We start from the raw sequence: 27,820 nt of genomic DNA, 5'->3' as shown, positions 1-27,820 counted from the left end.
TGTAGATTTTAATTTAGCATCGCAGCAGGTGGACATGAAACAGTTTCTATCAGCACTTGACAGTTTTATGTCATCTAATCTTTTACCAGTCTTTAAAAATAATGCAGTCATGGTGGAAAATGAGTTGTCTGCATATACAGAGACGCTTGTCCTCCTCTTCATCCTCAGGAAGAGCATGTCCACAGAGCGCCTCACCCTGGTGAGGAGAGAGATGGCAGCAGAGAGTCGAAGTAGAACCACCTCGTCCAGCAGCTCCTCTGGGGGGAAAAGGTAAACACACTGCCTCCTTCAGCTGGGAGGTGAAGGATAAACTGTTGTCTTTATCATTCTCAGTGTGTGGCAGTGTTGGAAACAGTGCTTTGTAATATAAGAGATATTAATATTATCAAGACTGCATTAGTAACCGATTACTATCATGTAATTACTCACACAATTGAAATTAGTGGAGCTTTACTTGGGTTGTTACAGTGGTAGATTTACCCTCTGCTGGCATTAGTTACTATACACCCAACTCCTGTTTAACAGAGAAGGAGTGATTAGCATTAGCGTCTTCCTCCCACTAACTCATGTAACTTCAGATGAATTCAATGAGTGAATCAGTCAAGAAACTGACGGACAGAAACGCTACAAAAGGCTCCGTGAATGTCAAGAATCAGATGGACATAGTTATTGATTTTAGCGAGTGATGTGAATGCAAAGAGATAAGAACTATCATGTGTTATACACAGTTATCCATCAGTGGTTCTCAACTTTTCATTGTTTTTTTTCCTGGCCTTTTTTGAACATAATTTATCTGCACTACTTAACAGTAGGCTCCATAATAATGGGAGTTGATAATAGCCACTATTGTAGAAGGAACATAAAGTGTGTTTACATGTTCTAACAAAGGCTAGTTAAGCATTGGTATGATGCTGAATTACTATGAAAGCATGTTGTGCAGTGAGGCAAGAAAAGGTGTTTTGGAATCTTGATGACATTTTATTTTCTATCTGTGCTTTAAAGCAAAGTTGAGACCGTTAAAAAAAAAAAAGGCTCACTGAAACGAAAACAATGTGGTTGTATTTACTGCTAATTAAGGATGAATAGACTTTTCCTCTCTAATATCCCCACTCTCCTTTCATTGATCAGCAAACTTGAGTATTATTACCTCCTGTCATGCTACAAATCGCCTCCGGGGGTGCTGTTTCCTCAGGTCCTGAAGGAGCACAGCTCCTTTGATAGTTAATCTATTCCAGGTTTTATGTGTCAGCTCAGTATTTATTCTCTGTTGTCGGGACATTCAAATAGACGTATGTAGATGTGAGGCTTTAGTTCCTCCCTGTGTTGGAGGAAGGAGAGGTGAGGTGGATTCTGCACTGCAGCTCGCCCTCATGTGTGTTTTGGGAAACTCCCACAGTCGGCGCTTCATATAAATTTCTCATGCGGCCATGAGTTATGTCTCACACTTCAGTCCTGATGCCCACTCTGAAGTATCCACTTGTCATGTAGGTTTTATCAAGGCTGTTTTTGTCTTTACTCTTGCACTTTCATTGTATTATTTTTTTCACTTTTCCATGTGAAACTTCCTTCTTTCGTTCTGATCTTCTCCGCTCTCATCCTCTCCACTGTCCTGCTGCTGATGGATCATATTTCCAAACAGTTCTCGGTGAAGTGGGAGGTTGTGCTTCCTGTGCAGAGGGGTGGGTGGGTGGGTGGGTGGGTGGGTGGAGGGGGTGTGGTTTGCAGGAAGGAGGAAGCATGCTCTGATTGGCCGGTCGGGGGTTTCAGGCCGTTATAAAAGTTTGCAGAGTGAAGGAGGAAGTGGGAGTGTTGCCGTGGCTGTAGAACGGGACAGAAACCTCTCTGATCTGATCTGATCTGCTCTGACTGCTCGCCGCTCGTGTAACGGAAACCCTGCAGACATGAAGAGGTCCTCCAGGTAAATACCTGCTTTACAGACAAGTTAATGATTGACAGAGAAGAAGAAGAAGAAGTAGAGTGAGATAAGCTTTTGCCTTGTTCAGTTTTGGACTGAATCTGTCGTAGTACAAAAAGGAGTGGAGCTTTAACCTTTGAATGGCAAAATGAAACCTGCAGATTTTCAATGTGATTCAATGTGAGTTCAATAAAGTTGTCACACCCAGTGCTGCTTGCACAAGGAGGAGCAGTGTGCTTGAAATGCACGCAGACTTCAGAGAGCTGCAGTTGTCTCTTGAAGACAGCCTGTGGGAAGTTGGTTAGAACGGTTGTCACGCGAGCACATCCATGTGGTGGGCGTCTCTCTCCGTCTGCAGGGCTGTGGGCTGCTTTGTGTTGCCGTGGGGAGGGGCAGCCGCATAGTGACATGAAGAAAACAGAAACAAGAGCCGGCCCAGCGTAGTGCATCATGGATCAGATGGCAAAAGGCAGGCCTGATGGAAAAACTCCAGTAATATGGAGTTTTGTGAAGATATGTTAGATTTTAAATGTTGAATCTTATTGGGGGAAAAAAGTAGTATTTAGTAGCAATTTCAGGAATCTTTCTTAATGCTGCCAGTGTTTGTTGAGTCCTGCAGCTTCGTTAAAACAAACAGACATGGCACATTTCTGTGCAGTTAGAAAACACACACACACACACACACACACACACACACACACACACACACACACACACACACACACACACACACACACACACACACACACACACACACAGATGAGATGTGACAGGAGGACCAGGAACTCTGTGCTCAGCACTTCTGACAGCAGACTGATTATTCTGTTGAACCTGACTGATCCTGGCAGCGTCCTGCTTTACCGGACGACACAAAGACACTTGGATCACTCCATGTCCACTTTTTTTACAAACTTCACACCATCGACCACACCCTGCTTAAATTAGCCTGCCTTCATACTTGAAACATTAATTTTCTAAAAGATTTCTTACATGCAAAAGCCTTGACGGACATTCTCTGCAGCACTGTAGAGCATTACGGCCAAACACAGGAGGCTGAGGTGGAGCAGTGGGGCGGACCATTACCGAGTCTGCACAGCTTGCAGAAGCACTAACATTGATTGCATCTCCCACTTGACATGCTGCAAACACACCGAACACACTTTTATGAGCAGGAAGGCAACTTTACTGCGGCCGCCTTTGATTTGCTCCCATATCGAGCAGATGTGTTGTCAAGCAGAGCAACAGAAGTAAGAATTATGGACAAAGTGGAGGAAGAGGGACATTTCATTCAACCAGAGACGACTGGTCTTATTTACTGTGACAACCAGGCTTTCTTCAGTTTATGTTGCAAATTTGAAATAACTGCTGCGTATCAGATCTCTGCAACCAACAACATGCAGTTGTTTAGTCCGGCTTTATTGATTCCGTGTACCTTTGAAAATAATGATGTTCCAATGCACATTTGAACTACAGTTGTTATAAAATGCAAAAATGACCATGCAACTTCCCTGATGAAGGGTCAATAAAAAGGTGAATACAAATTAAACAAAACATGCAAATCCTGATGGAGGAAAAGATCAACACATCCGTATCACGATCAAATCTTTTCCGTTTGAGTGGAATAATGGACAGTAATAGACGGGGAGATTGATGCTCGCTTGTTTGTCTTCCCGCAGTTCAGGCGACTTTTTAGCGTCATCATTCTGACCTGCACGTCCATTTCCTCTCTCTCTGCATCATTTATGGATTTTCCCACTGAAAGTGACTCTTCTAATTGCGTTTCCTCAAAGAATGAAGGAATCTCATCTAACCAGTGTGTCCCAGTACTCATCCAATAGATCGAGGTTTGTATACGGCAGTCTTAGATAAAGTCAAGGTTTATCAGATTTTTCACGTGTCATTTTGACTGTTTTTACTGCACTTGATGATAAAATTCTATTTGCCATAATTTTCATTCATTTTCATTACACAAGTCCAATTCTAAAAATGTACATTTGAACCAAATAAATGACTTTTGCTATGTTTTATTATCATAAATGACAAAAGTCCCGATCACAGACATTATCCTACTTCTTTACAAAATGCACCCTAAATACTTGCAAAAATATGATTCCAATCCACTGAAAAATGACCACACAAAAAGAGCTGTACATTTACATTTAAGTTCCCAAACTGGATTGTTTTTAGAGCCAAACCTGAAAATCAGTTGGTAAAAGCAGTTAAGACATGAATATCTCAGTTTGATCAATCTGATTTAATTTTAGGCTCTTTTCACAACATTTCAAGTAAAAATGCATCGTTTTTGCATTATTATTTCAGAAACTTTTTGAAAACGATGCCCAAAAGAAAGGCTGAAAACATTGTTGCACGGTTGCTTTTGTAATGAAACTGCAAGCAGATGCGCACAGAGAACAAAATGCTCTAAACATTACCGGTGGGAGAACACGGGACATTCTAGTGGACAGACGACCAAGTTGGGTTGTTAATACTGTGACTGTCGACTATAAAACTACCAAGTCCCAGGAGAACATGGACTTGGGGGTCATGACACTCTGGCGGAAGACAATGTTCTTATTGTCCATCTACTGAGCATGTGCAGTAGCACCATTTCCCAAAAGGTGCGAGACGGAGTCGGAGCATTTTCAAAAAGTGGCATTTTCATTTACTCCAAGCACCGTTGTCCTGCAAACACGCGTACGAAACACGGCAAAACTTTTATGTTTTCACTTGAAGTCAATGTTGTTTAAACAGGGCCTTGAATTAAACTTGATTTCGGACCCCGAATGCTGAACATTACAGACGTATTGCCTTGTTCATTCAGTTCAAAGAAGCTTACATATTCTCTGGAAATCCTGCTTTATTCATATTTTAAAGATGCAGTTTATAAAAAAACGGTTAGTTTGTATCTTTATGTAATTATCCTGAGCTTCCACCGCTGTTTTATCTTCTCCAGTTCCTCTCCGTCTTATCGGACTGAAAACAGACAAGATGATGCTTCATGTTGGCGAAACCTGTTGCACAAAACATTGGCAAATAGCGACGTGATTAGAAACATCACTTGCTGTCTGTTTTGAAAGTTCTCTCTTCCCGGAATTTAATTTAACAGGAATGTTAATTGAGCTTAAAAGAGGTTTGATGCCTGTGACCGAAAGCTTTGATGGCACTTTTAACGAAAAGGCCTAATTTCTCATGAAGGCTCTTTGTTACTTGTTTGCCTTTTCTCATTATTCCAAAAATAAATGTCCTTTTTCAAAGTGCAGCCAGGCTGAAAATGCCAACCAAACATTTGAGTGTCAATGAGTGTCCTGTTTGTGCATTCCCTCTCCCTGGAAACCCGGCGAGTCGGACCGCTGCCACATGGGCTTTACATGCCGATTTATTTGCCCTGTCCCGCTGCCAGTTACCCAGCAGGCCTCGCTCTGCACTAATTACCAGGCCCGGATCAGTGGTGCTCCGCCATTGGTTGAGATCCCAGCTCCACCTCGTCTTCCAGGCAGAGCAGGCAGACAAGCGCTCCCCGGACAAACGGGCCTTTATGTGGTTAGTTGAAAGAGCCGACACCCTGCCTGGTGGCCTCCGGGACGCCCAGCAGACACAGGCAGGCTCCACTCAGGTCCTCAGATTACTGGTCTGTTTGTTCTGCAGTTCCGTCCTTTAATCTTCTCCAGAGGATCCGCGCTGTGTACGAACACGGACATGCAGCCCTGCCGTGTCTTCTTCCACGTGTCGCTTGTTGATTTTTAGGAATAAACGCATGGAGACACGCCTGTGTTCGTTTCGCTCGGAGATGCTTCAGAGCTAAGGTCACAGTTTGCAGTTCACTCCCAGTTAAACAAATGTCAAGACGGGTGAAGACGCGTCGTTCAACACGGTGCTTTAAGGTGTCCCGCTCATGGTTTTGCAAACATGTCAAAGAGAATATCGCTAGGTGTGAGTTCAATTGGAGGCCCTTTTTGTGTGGAGTTTGCATATTATTCCTGCTCCCGGATGGGAGTCCTCGCCACTGGCTCTTGATAACCTATATATAAATACGTCACTTTAAACTTTAGTGAGGAATACAGGAGACATGCGAGTGATTTTGACTTAGAAAATCAACAAATCGACACAAACTAGCAGCAATCATGTGCAACAAAACACCCACAAAGGTCATTTATGCTCCGAGACGTTTGGAAACAAAAGTGAATGTTTTAGTTTATCCTGCACCCGAGGGTGAGGAGGTCTGATCGTGCTTCTCTCTGGGTTAATCTCATGTTGTCTCTTGAACGCACCTCGGCTTTAGCCTGATTTCAGCCGGGACGCAGTCCAATTTCTGAGACTCTGATTTGGATTAAATGAGCTCGGATGATGGATGGTAGAATGGATTTACTTAATTTGTTTACGACTTTGTTTGTTTGCAGCAGCCTTGTTATGCACCTGCCCTCATTCCTCTCTGTATTACACTGTTTGTAAAAAAAAAAAATAGAGACAGAGAGAGAGACAGTGAAAGTTATTTTTGTTGTTCTCCTTGGCGTCTGGATGCATGAGACAAACTATTGAATGCTATTGAAAATAAGAGAAAACGAATGGGATTGGACAGCGATTTGTGTATTTATAAAAGACGTTAATTACAGCAACGGAGCTTCATTTAGTTAGCTTATCAATCTGTGGAATAAAACAAGACAGCTATACAGTATATAATAAACCAGCTTTACCACTATACATGTTTAATTGTGTTGTTTGTGTTTGATATATATTGTGTATGTGTGCATATGCTGTATATTATAGTCAGAAGAAACTGTATTGATCCTTGAGGGGCAATTAGGTGGACAAAAGGGACACATTAACAAGAGTTAGAAAAATAAATTAGATTATGTACAGATCAGCCTGCTGCCAGTAACAGTTAAGGCAGTTTTGTACGTATATAACAGCAGGTATATTAAAGCAGCAGGATGTGTATAACGGTACGCCTCATGATATAAATGTGGAATAAAATATGGATGTATACATGGTGTGTGTAATGTGCAATATATAGCATCATATACAGTATATTAATGATTATTTTATATCTATAATCGCATACATGAACTCCACAGAAAAACTTGTCCAATCCGTGTACAAACCCTCGATTCTACCACATTTTATTTCGAGCTCGTAGCTGCTGTCACGGCGACGGGTTGATGGCATCGCAAGTCAGCGAACGCTCCTGATTGGTTGACGGTGCGCTGAGTCGGAAAGTGTCATTCAGAAGGTTCAGAGTGACGGGTGTAATCATGAGTTTTGTCAGAAAGGCTGAAGCAGCAGGTGACTGGTTTGATTCAACTCCCTGATAAACGGCGTCTCGTTTCCCCGTGTGACAGTTTGGCTGAGCGCCGCGCCGACTGCCAGTCCATGTGTTGACTTTATATCCTTCAGAGGCTTTTAGTATTTCAAGACCACAACTTTCATCCTCTGTGACCGTCAAAGAAAAACTGCTCTTTGTGTTCATGTTCCTGTTTTAGTTAAAGTAAAGAAAGAGGAATCTTTTCATGCAAGCACAAAATAAAGGTTCATTCATACACAGCAGCGATGAAGGCATTTTTTTTATATTTTGTGCATTTGCTAAATTATTCTACCTTAATTATTCTTTTAAAATGGCAATTTGTATTTGGAGAATCTGAGAATAACTGTTGAATGGATTTTATTTCTTTAAGCACATTTTCACAGTGAAATTAGAGTTTTGTTGTGGAACAAACGTTTGGTGAGAAAATAAATGCTTTAATTCAACATTAGTACTTTCTTGATGGTGGTTTTCTCTTAATATAGCCGTTTCAAGCAAAACAACAAAATACACGTCTTACCATCATTTTCTATTTATTTTTTTATCTATTTAATATATTTTCTGGCTGGTTTTGTCTTCTTCTCGTTAACGTTTAGCCTTTTTTTTTTGTCCATCAGTGCGACCTATTTATTTCTGTTATGTCTGCCTATTAAATTTACTCCAGTTTTTATCCATTTCAAATTGAATAACTACTGTTTATATGTCTTGCAATGCTATTTTATTTGTCTTGTTTTGCTGTTTTCTCATTTTTACCCTTTTTTCCATTTTTTCTTTCTTTCTTGTTGTTTTTTCTCTCCTCCTACCTTGCATTGCATTAAGTTGCAAATTAAACTTTGAACTGGGGAAATATAAGCTAACAACGGCTGGACTAGAGTATTTGTTGGTTTTCAGCTGTATTTTGTCGGCCACAGAGATTCCAGCCACTTCGTTGCATAACGTTTCAGTCCAGCCTCTCATGGTGCATTATATGGGCCTCCGGGGGATAAACGCTGTTCTTCATGTCTTCATTATATGATGAGCAGCCTCTTGTGTTTCTGCTGACTGTGCAGTTTGTGGCTCCTCCCTGCACATAACTGCCGACTGGTTCAGCTGAGTGTTGAAGGGGGCAGCCTGCAGAATGAAGAATAAATAATTCACACATGAACAAAGTCCCGGGAGCTTCGGAAAATGCCTCTATTATTATCTTCTGTCTTTGTTTGATTTTCCATCATCACTTTTTCTCATGAATTGTGAAATTGACCATTTTTTCTCTCCTCTGTTTTAGCAAATCCAAAGAATGCGCCTTCAATGCAGGTACAAGAATATTTTTATCCTTTAAATTTGTGTGTGTGTGTGTGTGTGTGTGTGTGTGTGTGTGTTTGACATCTTTCCCTGTTATGTGTTAAGAGGTCTCATGTGTGAAACTCGATCATCAAGTGGATCCATTGACGCGTTCAAGGATTTAATTACTGTCATTTAAAGCCATTAGAAATAATGAACTTTCACTTTAATTACATCAATTAACATAAGCACCTACACCGAGTGCGTTAACTTGGATGTGTCCTTGGAAGGTTAAGAGAGACTAATCCTGACTTCTGTCTCTCTTCTTCAGAGGACGGCTACGTGAGAATGTTCCTCCGCGGCCGGCCGGTCACCATGCACGTCCCCGCCCAGCAGAGGGACGGCTACAGCCTGGACCTCAAGGTGGCGCTGCCCGAGCACAAGCTCAAACTGCAGTGGGTGTATCCTTCAAACAGGGAACTAACGGGAGGCAAAAGTACTGGCATTCTTTACTAGATTACAAGTAACCAGTCGGATTGCAAAGGGGTGGAACATTTGCGGTAAATTTCCGTGGAAAGTTAAGCTGGGGAACTTTAGAAATGTTCGTTATGATGGATTTTGTTGCATTGATGCAGATCCGCATCGTAGAAACGATTAAATTGGAGAGCATAGTCTCACCAGCTCTGTGCTTGTGATTGAGGAATAGATATTCAACTGTACTTGCATGAAATCTGTTTTTTTTTTTTTTGGCCAGGATTACATTAAAATATAACTTCCCCAACTATATTTATTTATTTATTTTTTTTTTTTTTACTGATTCACTCATTTAGTCAGTGAGTTTCTGGTGCACAGACAATATGTTGATCTATTTCAATTTTTTATTTTTTTTTATAAAATTTTTATTCCCCGACTATATTTCCCTATTAATTGCTAAGCTTCAATTGAGTAAATTTCCATTTTTTTCCCGTTAATTCCAATAAATTCCCATTTATTCCCATAGAAAGTTTCCAACTTTGAAAATTCCCAGGTCTTTTAGCACCTCTACTCTTTAGTATATGATGCCTTTTTACAAATTTCTTGCTCCTTTTTTTGTTGTTGCGCACGCAAAACTGTTGTTATAGTAATATATGCAGCTTAATCATTAGTTTTCACACAGATCAGGATTCTATTGTGTCCCAGAAGCAGAATTAGTTCTTTAACTCCGCCGTGCGTCAGGTACGGCTACCGCGGTCGGGACTGCCGCTCTAACCTGTACCTGCTGCCCACCGGGGAGATCGTGTACTTCAACGCCTCGGTGGTGGTGCTGTACAACACGGAGGAGCAGCACCAGAGGCACTACCTGGGACACAATGACGACGTCAAGTGGTGAGAAAACCACCGAGAGGAAGTGTCTCGTCACATGAGCGTGTGGAAAGATGACCTTGACATTGAGTTTTAAGTCCTTCATCCACAGTGGAAGATTAATCCTTCATTTCTGTTTCAAATAGCGGTCAGTGATATTTTTTGGTTTTACAACACTCATTCTTGGTGAATATTTCCCGTTATCACACAGAAACCCAAACAATTTCATATAAAACATCAAATGAGCTGCTGGTTCTTAATTTTTAGCACTTTTGAACTCCTACGGTCATTGTTTTGACTCACAGAAGTGGTTTTATAATTTAATTTCAACAGACTGGTCAGGTTTTACCTGGAGCCTGTAGTGGGCTTCAGAAGTATTAAAAATGTATGCATTCATACATTCATAACATGTTTTATGAAAACTCATATAAAATTGATATTTAAAATTACTTATTCTATTTTTAACCTGTCTTATTTGATATTCAACTTTCTTTCTCATTATTCCGTGTGAAGCTTAATGGAACTCCCCTCTGGGACTGATACGTAATTGTATTCTATTCTATTCTATTCTATTCTATGAGAAATGCTTTGTTTTGTTTCAAAGCTACTGTATAAATGAAACTTCATAAGCCGTGTCAGCCTCCTTTTGAAGGTTAAACATGTTTGGTCATAAAGGTTGAAGACCTCTGCATAATTTGCCCTTGTTCACATTGAATGATTCTCTTTCTGAAGATAACATTTAACCCACTATCACCTTGTGATGGATGTTAGACTTAAGATAGACTTAAGGTTAGACTCAAGTAAAAACCTCCAAATCTATTTGACAGTTTCTCAAAAATAAAGTGTTCTGTGACATTTTTAATGTCAAATTCTGATGAAACTAGTTCTTTAAGGTTTTCTTTTGTTGCAAATACTTGGTGATCTGTAGTATAATCCAATCCAATCCAATCCATCTTTATTTATATAGCACATTTTAACAACAACCTGTTCCCAAAGTGCTGCACATGTGACTGCACATAAAAAATTTAAAAAAAATCAAATAAACAGTCCAACACTAAAAAACCCTAAAATAAAAATAAAAACAGATTAAAAACTACAAACACATTAAAAAACTACAAATAAGAATACAACAATTTAAAAAAATAAATAGAAATATAAAAAAGCTTAAAAGGCAATAAAAATAAATAAGAACAATAAAATAAATAAAAGACACAGGGGACCACACGACTCACGCGGTGTTAAAAGCCTGAGAATAAAAGTGGGTTTTAAGACGTGATTTAAAATGGTCCACAGTGGGGGCTGTTCGGACGTGGAGGGGCAGAGCGTTCCACAGCTTAGGGCCGACAACGGAGAACGCTCTGTCCCCTCTGGTTCTACACTTGGTCTTAGGACCCACGAGCTGGAGCCCTCAGACCTCAGAGCGCAGGGGGGGTTGATAAATTTTGATGAGCTCTGTAATGTACTGAGGGGCCAGTCCATTCAAAGCTTTAAAAACAAACAACAACATTTTATAGTCAATTCTAAAATTAACAGGGAGCCAGTGCAAAGATGCAAGGATAGGGGTAATGTGTTCTCGTTTTTTGGTCCCTGTTAAAAGTCGTGCCGCAGCGTTCTGGACTAACTGCAAGCGGGAAAGTGCTTTGTGGCTAACGCCAGAATAAAGTGCGTTGCAGTAGTCCAGACGAGAAGAAATAAAAGCGTGCACGACTTGCTCAAAAAGATTAAAAGATAAAAACGGCTTAACCTTGGATAAAAGTCGAAGATGATAAAAGCCCGATTTTAAAACGCCATTGATCTGTTTATCAAATCTAAAATCACTGTCTATGGTGACGCCAAGGCTGGTGACTTTGGGATGCAAATAATTTCCGAGTGATCCCAAGTCTGTGAGGGCTGATCCAAATACCATAATTTCGGTTTTTCTCTCATTCAGTTTTAAAAAATTCTGGGCTAACCAAGCCTTAATGCCACCTAGACAGTCGAGCAGGGGTGTCAGGGGACTGTGGTCATTCTTGGCAATGGGCATATAAATTTGGCAGTCATCTGCATAAAAGTGATAAGATATGCCATGCTTCTTAAAAATCTCTCCAAGTGGGAGGAGATACAAAGCAAAAAGAATGGGTCCCAGGATAGATCCCTGGGGGACTCCACAGTGAAGCGGGGCAGAAGACGAGGTGGAGTCCCCCAGCCTGACGGAGAAGGACCTCCCCGACAGGTCGGACTTAAACCACTCCAATGCGGTCCCCCTGACACCTACGCAATCTCTTAGGCGGTTTAAAAGAGTCGTGTGGTCGACTGTGTCAAAAGCAGCCGTGAGGTCTAGAAGCACTAAAATGGCAGAGCCTCCAGAATCAGTCATTAAAAACAGGTCATTAAAAACCTTTAAAAGTGCAGATTCAGTACTGTGCAAAGCTTTGTAACCTGACTGAAACGGGTCTAAGGTGCCATTTGCATCTAAAAAAGGTTGCAACTGTGCAAAAACGCATTTCTCAAAAATTTTAGACACTAAAGGTAATTTAGAGATTGGACGGTAGTTTGCTAAAACTGCAGGGTCAAGGCCAGGTTTTTTAATCAAAGGCTCTACAACAGCTTTCTTACAAAAGGAGGGCACTATGCCAGAAGCCAAGCTGCTGTTGATGATCTCCCTAACAGAAGAGCCAAGAGGCGTTTATGATTTTACAGTGTAAAAAATGTAATGCATTGATCCGTGTCTTATTTTTCCTTCTCAGTCTGAGCGTGCATCCGGACATGGTCACAATCGCAACGGGACAAGTGGCTGGAAACACTAAAGATGGAAAGGTACCATTTCATGAAAGAAGCATTGCAGTATGGTTTAGTGTATAGAAAGATTTTGCATGAGCTTGTGTGTTTAACTTCTTGTGTGTTTTCTTCAGCTGCTGGCTCCTCACGTCCGTGTGTGGGACTCCGTGAGCCTCAACACGCTGCACGTCATCGGGATGGGCGTGTTCGACAGAGCCGTCACCTGCGTGGCTTTCTCCAAGTCGGTAAGCACAATTATGTGCCGGCTGGTTTTTCAGTGGGTCGTGGGCCCCAACAGCCAAATATCCACCACACAGAATATAAAATTGAAGACAAAGGAGGACCAAAAGGAATCGGTGTGTTGGAAAAAAAAAAAAGTAGCCGTAACCCTGACGTTAGTTATTTTGATTAAATTTCAGCTTGGAGAAATAATCTGTGGAGTGTACGAATCCCTCCTCTACAAGTTTAAACTGCCTCTTTGTAGCTTCTTATTTGATTCACTTCCACCGATCCACAGGCAGGAAACTGGACCGAACCATTGTAAAGCCGACGAGGGGCAAGATGAGTAGAGTAGAGAGCTTTATTCCTCCACAGGGGGAAACACAAACTTACAACAGCTCAAGGTAAAAGGTGCAGAACTTATACAATTAAGGAATTAAAGTATGTAAACATATGTAAATATCCAACAAGAGCAAAAAAGAGCACAAAAAATAGAATATGTAAAAAGAAAACAATCCAGTAAAAAGGAAAAGATCCTCTAAAAATAGAGTAAATTGCCAGGATTGGTATAAACACAGTGTAGATAGGTAAAGGGCAGTACTCAGTGCAGGTGTAAACAGTACATGTAGGACATTTACAGTGCGTTGTTAAATATCCTAACAGCTGTTGGGGTGAATGACTTCCGGTAGCGTTCTGTTTTACACTGCGGGTGTCGGAGCATCCTGATGTTTTTAAAAACACACGTGCATCATCATCTGTCTATAAGTGGTTTATTTAGGTATTTAAAGAATGTGGAGTTCCTCTGAATGTTGATTTCTGTCTGCGGGTTAAATGTGTACGTGTGACTGTGCTTTCGTTCAATAGAGGTTTAACCCTTTTTGTTTCAGAATGGCGGCACCTTTCTCTGTGCGGTGGACGATGCAAATGACCACATCCTGTCAGTCTGGAACTGGCAGAAGGAGAAGCAGCTGGCCGATGTCAAGGTATCTCCATCCTGGACTCTGGTTCTCTTCATCCATCCTCTAGCTGGATTTTTCTCATCTATTTGGATTATAATCAGGTGAAAATAGAAACTTACTGAATGGGGTTTGAACTCCTGTGTCTGCAGTGCTCCAATGAATCTGTGCTGGCGGCAGTGTTTCATCCCATGGACACCAACCTGATCGTCACATGTGGAAAATCTCACATCAACTTCTGGACGATGGAGGGAAACACTCTCACCAAGAGGCAGGGCCTGTTCGAGGTACGAGCAGAGTATGAAGCGTTCAACCCGACTCGTACGACGTGCCGACGCGAGTCCAGAAGCAAATCCTTCATGTTCGGCGTTGCTCACCTTTTTAGAAACACGAGAAACCAAAGTACGTGTTGTGTGTGGCCTTTGCTGAGGACGGAGACGCCATCACCGGAGACTCCAGTGGAAACATCTACGTCTGGGCCAAAGGTATCGTCCAACACCCTCGCTGATTCTTTAATTTTTAGGTTTTTATCTGCATGTTTATCTTCATGCAGGGGTATCAAACCGCTCACTAGAGGGTTCAATGTGTTATGGAACATGTAGAAATGGGAGAGAAATCAATCATTACCAGCGATTTTCAGAACAAAAGTAACTCAGTCGTTATAGAACACTGAGAACCAGAACTGAACAGCAGATGGCAGCGTTGCTCAGTTCCAAGAGATGAGCGACGCTTCCTTATTGCTACTCACCACTACTGAGATGAAAATGTGCACATGAAAGGAACAGAAACCATTTGTTTACAGACATAACGGGTTATTCATCCGAGATTTAGCAGAATAAATGTGAAGATTTCGATGAAGTCCTTCATTTTTTATTTGTTGCAACACTATTTTTCCTGCCAATCCTGAGCGAGTTCAAATTATATACCCCCGCGGAAATGGACGTAGTCCCAAGAGAAGCAGTGGGACTGTCGTGTATTCACTCCCTGACGCCTCTGTTTTCTACCAGGTGGTAACCGCATCACTCAGGTGCTGTCGGGGGCCCATGAAGGGGGGATCTTCTCCATCTGTGTCCTGAAGAACGGCACCATGGTGTCCGGGGGAGGGAAAGACCGCAAGGTGGTGCTGTGGGACCACAAATACAGGAAGCAGTCCGAGATGGAGGTACGATCACCGTCCTGTGGACATCAGATCTCAATAATGCCGTCACGTTGAACGACTCCCAAGTGATTCCCATCCAATGTTCAGCCCACTCTTAGTTTCAGTTGGTGTAAATGACACGGATCACAAGAGATTCATTGTATTTTAGATATTAAGTCATGGTTGGCAGAAAATGTCCTTCAGCTCAATGAGGACAAAAGTGAAGTTTTGGTTACTGGTCGTGAAGATAAGACAGACAAACGTTGGTCAAGAATACCGACAGCGTCTTTAAAAACATCTAAAGTTCTAAAGGCATTGCACTGGCTCCCCGTGTGTTTTAGGATCGATTTTAAAGTTATTTTAAAAGTCTTTATGGTCTCGTACCTTCTTATCTTTCAGATTTACTTTTATTTTACACACTACCACAAACCCTCCCGTCCTCCGGCACCAGGCTTTTAATAATTTCCCCCCGTTTATACAAAGACAAAAATCAAACTTGTTTATAGAACAACCCCTGTTACTTGATATAGATGTGTAGATTTTAGAATTTTTGTTTATGCATTCATTTATGCTTTATGCATGTATAATGGCCGGGGGCGGGAGGACCAATGGGTTTTACTTGTTTTTAAAACGAGTAAAGCAGTAACTGTAAGGCAGTTTATGCTATTTGCTGTTCAGTGTGGAGTTTGCATGTTTTCCCTGTGATTGGATGAGATTTCCTCAGAGTTCTGGACAGGAAGGAACATACAAGCTCCTTCTAAAGCTGTGCTTTGTGTCCGTTTCCAGGTGGGAGACTCATTCGGGCCCGTTCGGGCTTTGACTGAAGGAATATCTGGAGAACTTTTTGTGGGAACCACGAAGAACGCCATCCTCAGAGCCGCCTTCCCCAACACCCTCACTCCGATCGTACAGGTACAACTTCAGCACACACTCTGTCAAGTGATATTTGATTGTCTTTTTGAATAAAAAGCTTAGTTTTATTTCATTCATTGATAAAAGTTGAGTGGGAAAAAAAGTTTACTTTCATTTCCAAACTTCTGAATGAAAGAGAGCAGAAAAAAGAGTAAATACCCTTTTTACTCAACTATTAGTGACAATAGAAATTACGATCAAGTCTGAGTTAAATTCTTTGTATTTTGATAATAGGCAGGTTTTAAATGTTAAATCTTGCGTGTGAATTAGGCTCTTTTGATTCCTTCCCGAGATTCTTCCATAAATTGAATGCAGCATTCCAGTAATTTAGTTTTTTTTTTAGAAGATCGCTGTTGCTTGCTAGTTATAATTACTTTGTCTTTTTGCAACTCTTTGAACATTTTGTATACAACTCATTAAAAAAAAACAAAAAACTTGAGAACACTTTAACCTTCTAAAGCGGAGGCGTTCCTCTTTTGATTGACAACAACCCTCGTCCAGTTTGATCTGATATCTGAGGACCAGAAACATCCTGCACAGCTTTAAGCGACGCTTAAAGACTCAACCCAACGTTTCTAACGTGCTGATCTGAACTTGAACGTATTTCCAGGGTCACACAGACGAGCTGTGGGGTCTGGACGTTCACCCCTCCCTGGAGCAGTTTGTCACCTGCTCACAGGACAAACAGGTTCACCTCTGGGACACCAATTCCCATCAGCCCCTCTGGAGCAAGACCATCGAGGTGGGCGCCACGGGAATGAACGTCACACTGGAAATGAAGCAAAGTGTAATGAGTTGAAGGGATTCTAAAAGTGTTTGTTTGCAGGATCCCGGGAGGTCTGCAGGTTTCCATCCCAGTGGGGCCGTCCTGGCTGTGGGCACCATGACGGGAAGGTCAGTCCAATCTGTGGCGCAAGGTTTATCTGAAACGGAGTTTAAACTCACGTGCAAAGATCTGTTTGTGAGTTCACAGCACTTTCAAACTAGACCGGAATAATCGGGGTTAATGGGAGGATTCCTGTCCCAGTAGGTTTATTTTACAGTGATTTTCTTTAGATTTTAAAGGTCTTTAGTTTATGATGAGCTTTTCAAGTTTGCTCATTTTGGTATTTAAAAGATAAGCTGATATTGTGGGGGTCCCAGGTCTCATTTTAACTCTTCATAGGACATATCATCGAAGCAAAGTTAATCGTATTGATGTCCGTGTAAAAATATTGGTATGTTCCATTTACACATTATAAAAGATGTTGAAAAGCATTATGCCACATACAATCACACTAAATTTATCTTGTGGAGTCTGAAATTGTATTGATTTCTTTCTGGATGCCTACAAAAGAGCTAATTTTGCTAATGAGCTAATGAGCACTGCTGTCCTACTATATGAAAAAATGTAATATTGAAATATATAGTTATATCTTTTCCCCCAACAGTCTTAATATAATAATTCTAACATGTTTAAATTAATTGATTAATAAATAAATCTAAGCAAAAAGAAAGTTATACTTCTTCCCACTCCTTTTCAAACCAGATTATATTGTTTTGCTGCTTATTCACAGTTTGTTTGATGATGTATCATTTGGTTGATTAATGTAAACTATTTAATTTTTTACGTGTCCAAAATGAGTGAACAATTGCATTAATGTGTGAATTATTCATAAAAATCTGGAAGAAATAAAGAAGTTATCAATTAAAACCACTTAAAGTGCTGAAATGGAATCTGTGTGATTTGAAAAACCAGCTGCTTAAAGACTCATTTCAACATGCAATTTTACTTTTTGACCAAACTTCTTTGCTGTGTGTATCTGTGTGTGTTGCAGGTGGTTGGTGCTGGACACCGACACCCGGGATCTTGTTTCTATGCACACAGACGGCAATGAGATCATCTCCAACGTGAAGTACTCTCCAGGTAAAGCGTGAGCTGCTGATGCGTTGCCTCTTCCTCCTCCTCCTCTTCCTCATGTCCAACCTCCGATAAGTCTGTGCTTGTTTCTCTCTGCAGATGGAAACTTCCTGGCTGTTGCTTCCCATGACAACTTTGTTTACATCTACGCCGTGACGGAGAGCGGCCGGAAGTACAGCCGCGTGGGGAAATGCACTGTAAGAGCACGTTCACATGATGCATGAGGTTTTTCTTAGTTTATTTTTAATAATGTACATGATTCCTGAAGTCCTACGTGTCAGTAAAGTGTTCAGGGGCCACATGCTTCTTTCAGACTCATCCATCAGACAGGCGCCTTCCCTGTTTGTTTTTAAAACACGCCTTAAAACCCATGTCTTCTCTTTTGGCCTCCGACACCACGATTTTACTCATCTTTTTAATGTTTTTTTTATATTATCTATGTTTTTAATCCCTTTTAATGTGTTTTGACTGCATTTTTAAAAAATTTTTTTTATTGTCGATAGGTTTGAACTATTTTATGCAAACGTGGGAACTGTGCACTTTTGCATGTTATGTATTTGCTTGTAGAGAGCTTTGGTCCGCTGCTGTCTCCTTAAATATGGTGTAGAAATGAAGTTGGATTGGATGCAGCTCAGTTTGGCCTCAATCAAATCGCCTGTAAATAATGATACAGTCGTAGTGTCTTCTTCTTCAAACCACCTCTTCTTAACCCGTGTGGCGTCTGTTCTTCCTCCACAGGGACACTCCAGCTTCGTCACCCACCTGGACTGGTCAGCCTGCAGTCAATACCTGGTCACCAACTCAGGAGACTATGAGATCCTCTTCTGTAAGACAGTTTCACAGTTGACAGCAGAATCTGGCCAAAATAAAAGCATATTTGGACATTTTCCTGCAAGGTCATCCGTCTTGTTTTAGTGTTTCTGGAAATACGTGAAATGAAATTTGACGACAATAGAATTGATGCTCCTGTCAGTGATGTTCACAGAGATCGATCAAAGTGGTTTTATTGTTTCAGGGGAGGCATCCAATGGTAAACATGTGACCACTATGGACACGGTGCGCGACCTGGAGTGGGCGACGTCCACCTGCACTCTGAGCTTCAACACCTTCGGTTGGTTTACTTCACTTCATTTTATATTCACTCTGAAGCTGGTGAGCTAAATGCTGCCCAATACAACAGAGTACTCTGCTTTGACTGTCCGGGGTTTAGCAGAGAAAACGGAGAAATGAAACTGGCAAAATTACCAATGTAGTGGTCCGATCAGTAATGTAACGGCTGGAAGCAGGAAGCACAGATCAGATCAACAGTCGGCGACCTGCAGGAAAGTACAGAGTGGAGCAGAGAGCAGACACTACAGGAGAGACTCTCAGTTGATACACTATTTTCTCACCTCAAAGCTCACACACCTACACCAACAGACACTTTGAAAGTCACCAATTAACCTCAAACTATAGAACTAACAGAAAAACTCCACCCATGCACAAGAAGAACGTGCAACGACAAAGCACAAAGACTCGAACCAGGGATTTTCTCACTGTGAGGCGAGCACCCAAGCTAAACCGCCGTGCAGCCGCATGGCATGGGAATAAACAGAGTAGACTGTGGATTAAATGAGGTCTCCCAGAAAAATACACCTACAGCAGGATGCACCTGCAGGAGAATGAGCCGACAGCAGTATAAACCTGTAGTACAAAACCTATACTAGTATGCACCGACAGCACAATAAACATACAGCAGAGTAAACGTACCAGTGTTAAAACTAAATGCTCAACCTCTCATCCTTCCCTTAATGATTTGGCCTCCATCAGTTGAACTTACGAGAAAACATTTCAGATTCACATCTCATGTAAATTACAAAAAGTACCTCACACTGTGTATTGTTTTTATTGTGCCTATTCGTATTTATATAACTTTTTGGACCTATTTCATAGTACTCCCTATTGTATTCTGTTGCGTTCTTTACTAATTTATGTCTCGGCCTCGAGTACAGACTTTCTTACCATGTAACAGTGCACTGGTATGACAATGAAGAACCCCTGTATCCTAAATCTTTACGACTGTGTTTTTATATGTGGACATGAAGAACATATTCACAGAAAAATGTCCCACGTCATCTAAACATATTATTTCTCAACTTTCTGTTTTCAAACAATAAAAACACTCCTGATTGGGACAGAGTTGCATTGAATTCCTCAATGTCAACTTTTGCGACTGTGCGTGGCGTCTTTAAAAGTTTAGTTGTGTGTTTTCTGACGTGAACACACCCGAAGTTTGAGTCCAGACTGAGCTTCGCTCGGTGTTCAGTGATCTCCTTCAGGCTGAGTCAGACCGTGAGGTGAATATTAATGTCCGGGCCGTCTTGTTCTCGCTCTCCCGCTGCCTTTCTCACTCTTTCTGTTTTGTGTCTCTCAGGAATTTGGCCAGATGGAGCAGACGGCACAGACATCAACGCCGTGTGCAGGTCACATGACGGATCCCTGCTGGCGTCCGCCGACGACTTTGGCAAAGTGCACTTGTTTTCCTTCCCCTGCTCTCAACCGAGGGTCAGTGGCGCTCGCGCAACGCACCTTCATGTTCACATGTTCGTGTGCGCACGCTCACACAAGTTCAGTTCTGTTGTGTGCACGTTGCTGCAGGATGCTCACATTTTTTAACTGAATCTTTGTAACATCAAGCTGCATAATTACGTGGTGGAAAAAAAATTAACAAACCCGACCAGGAAGGCACATAAAATTAACAGTTTGAATGTATCGCAAGAAATGATGTAAATATTAGAAGGGTGCAATTTTCTCTGGATGGTGGAGAAAGCTTTTTCTCCTTTCTGGTCCAGAGGCAGAAAATTCATAACATTTTGGTTCAAGGCTTTTCCTTTTAGACTTATATTAAGTCTCTATAAATAGCCTGTAATCCTGCCACACTTGTTCACATTACAACTTCTTTTATAATCTGAATATTCATGAATGTATGCAACAAGACACACGATCATAAACTGTGCACCGAGTGGCAATGTAGAGACGGTCAATTCAACTGGAATGCATGTTTTTGAACTTTGGGGGAGAACCAGCATGCACTGAGAGAAGATGCAAACGGCACACAGAAGCTGAGTAGATTCTCTCTTTCGTGATATTACTGCACCGGGGTGTCACTTGCACATCCCAATCTATGCTACAGTGCCTTGACTGCAAGAATTTTAAACCGAATAAACATTTACGAGGAATTTAGAGCAAGGTGAATGTTTTTAGACTACACGAGGACAGAACATGGACACTCAGATCCACATTCAGTTTGTTAGGATTCAGAGGTATTAAAAACACAAGATGGAGTCTCCCAGGCCCACAAGTGTTCTAAAACCAGTTGTGCAGTCTGAACTATGCAAGGATGAAACGACCCATTAAAATCATGTTAAAGTTCTCACTTTTTCCTACAATTTCCTATTGGTGTCAAAGGTCCAACAATATTGTATTCAAAGTGTATTTCCCTAAATCCAGCCTTGGCCCTGAATTTCAGTCTAAAAGTCCCTCTGGTGAGAACAGGTCGTTTCTCTGCCTGTACCTTTAAATACTACTGTGTCTTTTCCCATAACGTTTGCGAAGAGAAAAACTGATCATTTTAGAGTGTAGAACTCATACGCTTTGTGTGTTGTTAGAGTTAAGGCTCTGCCATACTTTTCCACATTGCACGTTTCCACAGATGCACGCGCAATTCAAACTACATTTCAGGGTTCAGGTCAGTACGCGTTCCATAATATAACATAATGATATTTCTCTCCAGGAGTTCTGAGCCCTCTGGCTATCTTTAAGTTCTTTTAAATTGGCATTGTGCAGCTGGGGATACCGGCAGTTCTCCTCACACTCGTGCTCCTTGACGTAGGCGTCCTTTGTCGTCGTCTGTTACTCTGGCGCATGCGCGATCAGAGTGTTAAATCCGTTAGATCACATTGGACTGTGCACCCTCGTGCACAGAGGTGGGTGAACATGTGTACATCACATGACGCGCAAAGCAAGAATTGGCCTTCACTACCAAGTAACTGACGCTCTTATTCAGTATATATAGGGATGGGTTATTTCCCTGCTTGATGTCATGAAGGGAAAATCTCTGAATCGCTTGTATCGCTAAAAAGTGAAGCATGTAAGTTGACAGGCTTTGTTCACTTCTAGGGACACGCGTTACTGTTGGAAAACCATTATGAAGTCAATTTAGCATAATGTGGGACCTTTAAGGTATAATCACTGTTAGGTTAGACGGCACCGCTGTGCAAGTCACACCCTGATTAGTATTATTATTAGAATTATCTGTAAGTTCACAGATGTATGTAAAAGCTGCTAAGCGAACGGTGGCGTGTTGTTGATTCATCAGTATTTTATCATCCCTCCTCTTCTTCCCCTCTCAGGCGCCGAGTCACGAGTATGGCGGCCACAGCAGTCATGTGACCAACGTTGCCTTCCTGCGCGATAACAGCCGCCTGATCTCCACCGGCGGGAAAGACACCAGCATCCTGCAGTGGGTGGTTGCTTAGGCGGTGATCAGCGTCTCATCTGACCCCCCTCCCCTTCCTTTACTGATTCACCCTCCTGCCACCAGGGGGCAGACCCTCCTCCGTGCCTACAATAACACCTGGCATGACCCCGCCAACCTGCAGATGTCACACTGGATGAAATATCACTGTTTTGAATTAAAGTGTCCCGCTGTTTGTTATAGATTATAGAGGAAACAAGTTAACCAACAACAGAAAAGGCTCCACTTCACGCCATGAAACCTGTGATTCTAGCATTAGTATTGACTGTGCCTAAACTCTTATTTATTCCAAGTCCCTTTAACTGGGAATTCCAGCTATTTTACACAAGCTTGTTGGTACTTGAATGCATGTCGCATAGTTATGGTTTAGAGAGTATTATCTATTTTACACTTATGAAATGTTAAATTGAATTAGCAGGCTCTAGAAAAGTAGAGACTCATGGAAGCATACTGAATGCATGAAATCTATTAAATAATTTGAGTAACTGCTGAGTTTGCAAAACAAAAGAAACGGCAGCTGCGGTGGTTTGAAATGATTTGAAGTACATGAGACATTTATCAAAGCGTATTAAATCCACAGTCACGTACTGAAACGCAGCAGAATGTGATGCACGTCACTGAACAACGATTGTACAAGAATTCCTAAAATAGGTGGGATTCCCCCCTTTTCTTTTTAAAAGAGAAACCTACTATAACCCCATTGCCTTCTCAACTCTCTCTCACCGCCGGCCTGCTTTCTAAACTCTCCCGGTGCAGATTGTAAGTATTACACATTGCTGTTGGAGCTCGTGAACGGTACTCGGTGGCTGCTTGTGTCCTTGCCCCCACCCACCCCCACCCCCACCCGGCTGCTTGTGTCCTTGCCCCCACCCCCACCCGGCTGCTGTGTTTTCTGATTGTAACCCTGCTGTAATGCGCTCGGGTGCCACCAGGTGACGCCGCGGTGCAGCGGAACGAGTCTTCCCCCCCCCCCCCCCCCCCTCTGTAACTGCTGTTCATGTCTCTAGAGTAAATCTATATCATATGCAGTATATCCGAGTGGCTGTGTTATTTTAATATTTAACAGTGAATAATGATGGACGTTGCTGTTGTCGGTGCTTTTAGCGACGGGCGGAGGGCCGCTGTAGGCCGCTCTGCTCTGGAAGTGTGCTTGAGCTGTGCTTTGCCTTCTGTTTTGTTAATAAAGTTTTTACCCAAGTGCTCAGAGGGATGTCCGTGGTTTTTATTCCGGTCGTTCTCAGGGCAAACGCACTCAAATTCACACCTACTTTTCATTTCTGATTTGGCAAATACCTGGAGAAAGTGAGGGATTGTAAGAGAGAACATGGAAAAGCATTTATTTTTAATTATTAAAAAAAATTAATCGCCACAATTAACTGATTAGTCACACTAATCTTTACAATTAACTCATCACGTCTCTGTTTCAAACTACAAGGAAATGCTTCTCGCTGTGAGGCGATTGTGCTCACTACCATATAACCTGCGAAAATAAGAAAGTGTCTTGACTGTGATGACAGTCCACATTAACGTGATGGATGGAGGTGAGTTAGTTCTAATCTCCAGAAGAAGCAGCGACTGTTCACAGACAAATGAGGTCCGCCACCTCTTGTCCAGTAAACACACACATTCATCAAAAAGGGCTTGAAGTGGGGAACGTGTGGTGGTCGATACTCATTTTAACAGGAAGTCTGACTTGATGTCAAAGACTAGGTTGAAAATGTTTTGAGTATTAATCAGCTGGGTTTTTTGTTTTTTTTTTCTTTACATGAATGATGGTAGAATTGAAATTGAAATATGAAAAAAGGAGGCAGAAATAATAAACTGAGCTTCAATATATCTGGACAATAACTGGATGGACTCTAACAGAATAATAGAAAGAAATATCCCTTAAGGAGCTTTTACCTTAAAATAAGTGAAAAGAATCTGCCAATCGAACAAGTGAAGTTTGCCTTGGCAAGATTTCTTGAAATGAGACGTGATATTTAGAACATTGAGATCTTAGAATTAGCAGGGGGAACTTATTTTAAGTTAGATTTTACTCGTATTTTTAAACTTGGTGTCTTAGAATAAGCCACAAATGCTATCATCAAGACTATCTATCTGAAACAATTTACACATCAGCTTGAAAAATGTATGAAATGTAAACTAAGCCTTTGTTTCTTCTAATAGTCAACTCAAAACACGAGCATTTCAAGATTGTTTGACTAAGCAACATATTTAAGATGAAATTGTCTTCAAACCAGTCCCTCTCCTGGAATATTTCAATCAAGTGGGATGAGATATTTTGACTAAAAACAAGATGAATAAACTTGGCAAGATTTGCAGTGATTGTGGTAAAGGATAATTCACACACTGTATTGTCAAAATGTATACATTGTGTGAATTAAACTTGCTCTCCCACACTCCAAAACAATGTGCAGAGGCACATTACTGACTCTAACGTACCTGTTGGTTCACCTGCATCTCCGTGTTTCATTTTGAGATAGAGTACAGAAGCATCTGGACAAAATGTGTAAATCTCCTGATTATATGGTTTATATCTTGAGTTTTCAGCACATCAGGTAATCTACACATGAGCATTATGTTGTTTCTCTCTGCTCCTCATTATCTTTGGATCGTGTGAATAAAATCATAAAGAATAATTACATGCACATACTCTTTTTTTGTGTGAGTGGAACTTTGTCCTTTCAACATCAGTGCATTCACAATCATCACAGAAAAATCCACTGGTGGAAAATAATTATTTTCCCCAAGAAAATGTATATTTACTCATTCGAGACTGACTTTTCTTTCTTTTCTCAAACATGTTTAACAATACAAGTTTGTATTCAGAACCACTGCAGAATTTTCACACACCAGTTCTTTAATAAGCCCTCTGGTTTTAAAAGTTGAATATCTGTTCAATTCAATTCATAGAACTGGAATATGAACAGAAATAACAAACATTGGGGTGGACTTCCCATCATCTTTTTGAGTGGTAAAAAAAACCCTCCAGAGAGTTTTTGTAGTTGAAACACAACATGCATGATGGGAACTTGCTGTTTATTTATATTTCATATGTTCATTTAAGTCTTAGTTGTGTATTTATTAGAGTTTCATAATAATAAAAACAACAGTGTTATGAAGTATTGAATTCCCTTCCAGTTACATAATTGAAAGTGTCGGGCCTCTTTGGCTCGGCTGGCGGAGTGTGACGTCATCCAGTCCCGGGTTGGTGGTTTGATCCCCCACAAGTTTACTCCCAGTGGTTTACTTGTACCTTACATGGCGCCTTTCCCCGGTCAGTGTGTGTAAATGTGACCGTTTGCGTGTAAATGAAATCCCCAATCAGTTATCTTTGACGGTGACATTTAGTCATATCCCGGGTCTGAAATAATCTTTCTATGGTTTGTTTCAGTCTTTCAAACTGATTTCATTGTATGTTACTGACCTACAATTAGTTGACCTCACTTTAAATAACACAAACTTGTTGATCCTCCTACAAAACCTGAGGATTTAAATTTTCTTGTAAAGAATCAATAATATTTGCCAAAACATTAAAAGGCTGCACAGAGGAATAGTCCATTTAACATTTACAATGATTCTCCTGCAGACATGACTCACTGTGATATATATTCTTGTACATGACGTACGTATCTGCACCTGTGCACATGGAGAACTTGTAGATATACAGAAGATCACCAACCTGGACTCTTATTGAGTACCTTCTAGATGTGAGCTTCAACTCCTAATTCCACTAAAATGCAGCCAACCAAACAATGTTAAAGTACCTTGAATAAAAAAGAAAACAAAAACATATAAGAATTCTTCCCAGTAAAGTTACTCAGTCGTTCACGGGCTCAGAGTTGCTGTGTGATTTGTGAGGAGAGCGGAGAGGAAGTGTGTATCAGCCGGTTGAACTCCTTCACGGGGCAAACATGCAGAGTGAGTGTGAGTGATACCCTCCCTCCCAATTACAGTGAGGAGGAGAGTTTACGGCAGGCGGGCATCTGGAGTTGCCCCATAATTTACCTGCGTTGTGTGCGACGCTGCCCATTCGAGACACAACACAAAACTACAATTACTCTCTGGAAGCCAAAACACTGCAGTGCTTATTTTAACAGTAAGAAGCTTTAGCTTTAGTGGCTCCTCCTCTGTAACACCCATAACGCTCCAGGTTCATGCTGGTGATGCTGCAACTGACATATATACATATTGGTCGATAAAACAAAATGTTAACTATCTATGGAAGTAACTCGATGTTGAACCAGGGATGCTTGGATTAGTTGGAGAAGTGATTAAATCGCCACCTTAAATCCCTGAAACATCTACATCATTCCATTATTGCATGACATGCACCCAAACAGAGTGCGACGAGCAAAGGTTTCACGTTGAAAACACTGCAGAGGCTTTTACGTGTGGTCCGGGGGAGAAAAAACAACAACAACAACAACAAAAATAAAGTGGTAAATGCAGCATAAGTTAGTGTTTTTTCTGATCATAAATAAACCGTGAGAACAAAATATAAAAATGGCCCAAATGGTTCCCAGGGACGATTAATAGAAAAACACAGGATGGAAGATTCTGTCAGTCTGGAATCAAATGTACAACCCTGAGGCTACACACACACACACACACACACACACACACACACACACACACACACACACACACACACACACACACACACACACACACACACACACACACATACACACTTTTATTTAATTATCTCTTAAAAGAAACACAAAGTGACTCACAAAGACAGTGGCGCTCGGAGGTTTTTCACTGTAACGTCCAGAGTTGTTCATTTACACACCACGGGGTCGTTACTCTGCCATGGAATATTAAAGCTCATGAAGAATAGACTTCAGAAAAACTTTAGAATACATTCAACATTGACTGCTTTACTTCTTTCAAGAAATTCAACAAGAAAATTCTGGAGGAGGAAACCAACCAACCAACCAACCAATCAGCAAACCAGACAGCCAGCTAATAGATTAACTATTTACCACCATCCAACCAGCCAGCCAGCCAACAAACCAACCAACCAACTGACAGGCAACCAAATAAGCAACTAACTGACAGAAAACCTAAATCCCCTGCTGCCCACCATGATACCTCAGATGATTGACTGTGTACACTACATTTGTTATATCCTCCCACACAGCGCTGCACTTAAACTGTGTGCCATGTCGAGTTTTTTGTTATTGTTTTTTTTTATGTATTTAAGCTTCTGTGAGTTGTGTTCTATTCTGGAGAAAAACATACTGCCTGAAGAGGCTGAGAGAACCAACAAGCTGTTGTAGTACCTTAAAGTAAACCGTCTTCAAATCTAGACATAGTTAAATATCATAGAAGAGGAAGAAATTAGGAGAAAACAGGAAGAAGAGATAAATATTCGTGTTGTTCCACAGCGTGAAAAAAAGTGAGATAAAGATGAATAAATCTATTACAGCTGTTGCGTGTCGTCACTTTTATCTAAAAGTGATTTAATTTGTTTAAAAAAAAATTCTACTTTAACATTCAGTTAAAGCCTTCAGTTCAGCATGAGAAAATCAGAAGTTTACATTATTTATTTTTATTACTTATTTTGGTTTATTTACCTATGAGGGTACATACATCAGTAAA

At 41.1% G+C, this 27,820-nt stretch overlaps 1 protein-coding gene across 1 annotated transcript; it reads left to right on the top strand.

The window, feature by feature from the left end:
* Positions 1–1,800: 1,800 nt before the first annotated feature.
* On the top strand, positions 1,801–23,414 carry eml2 (EMAP like 2). The gene is made up of 19 exons (XM_080513845.1): positions 1,801–1,918; positions 8,476–8,504; positions 8,803–8,932; positions 9,687–9,836; positions 12,539–12,608; positions 12,704–12,814; positions 13,676–13,771; positions 13,897–14,031; positions 14,130–14,229; positions 14,752–14,906; positions 15,669–15,794; positions 16,405–16,536; positions 16,621–16,688; positions 17,612–17,700; positions 17,794–17,891; positions 18,433–18,520; positions 18,710–18,805; positions 20,108–20,238; positions 22,086–23,414. Exons 1-19 carry the CDS (start codon positions 1,902–1,904, stop codon positions 22,209–22,211), a joined length of 1,947 nt encoding a protein of 648 aa, XP_080369971.1. The 5' UTR covers positions 1,801–1,901; the 3' UTR covers positions 22,212–23,414.
* The last annotated feature ends 4,406 nt before the right edge of the window (positions 23,415–27,820 follow it).

Source organism: Blennius ocellaris, assembly GCF_963422515.1.
Source record: "Blennius ocellaris genome assembly, chromosome: 2".
In the NCBI taxonomy this organism is placed as follows: domain Eukaryota; kingdom Metazoa; phylum Chordata; class Actinopteri; order Blenniiformes; family Blenniidae; genus Blennius; species Blennius ocellaris.
The sequence above is the reverse complement of the archived record's forward strand: the minus strand, read 5'-3'. Positions and strand labels throughout refer to the sequence as shown.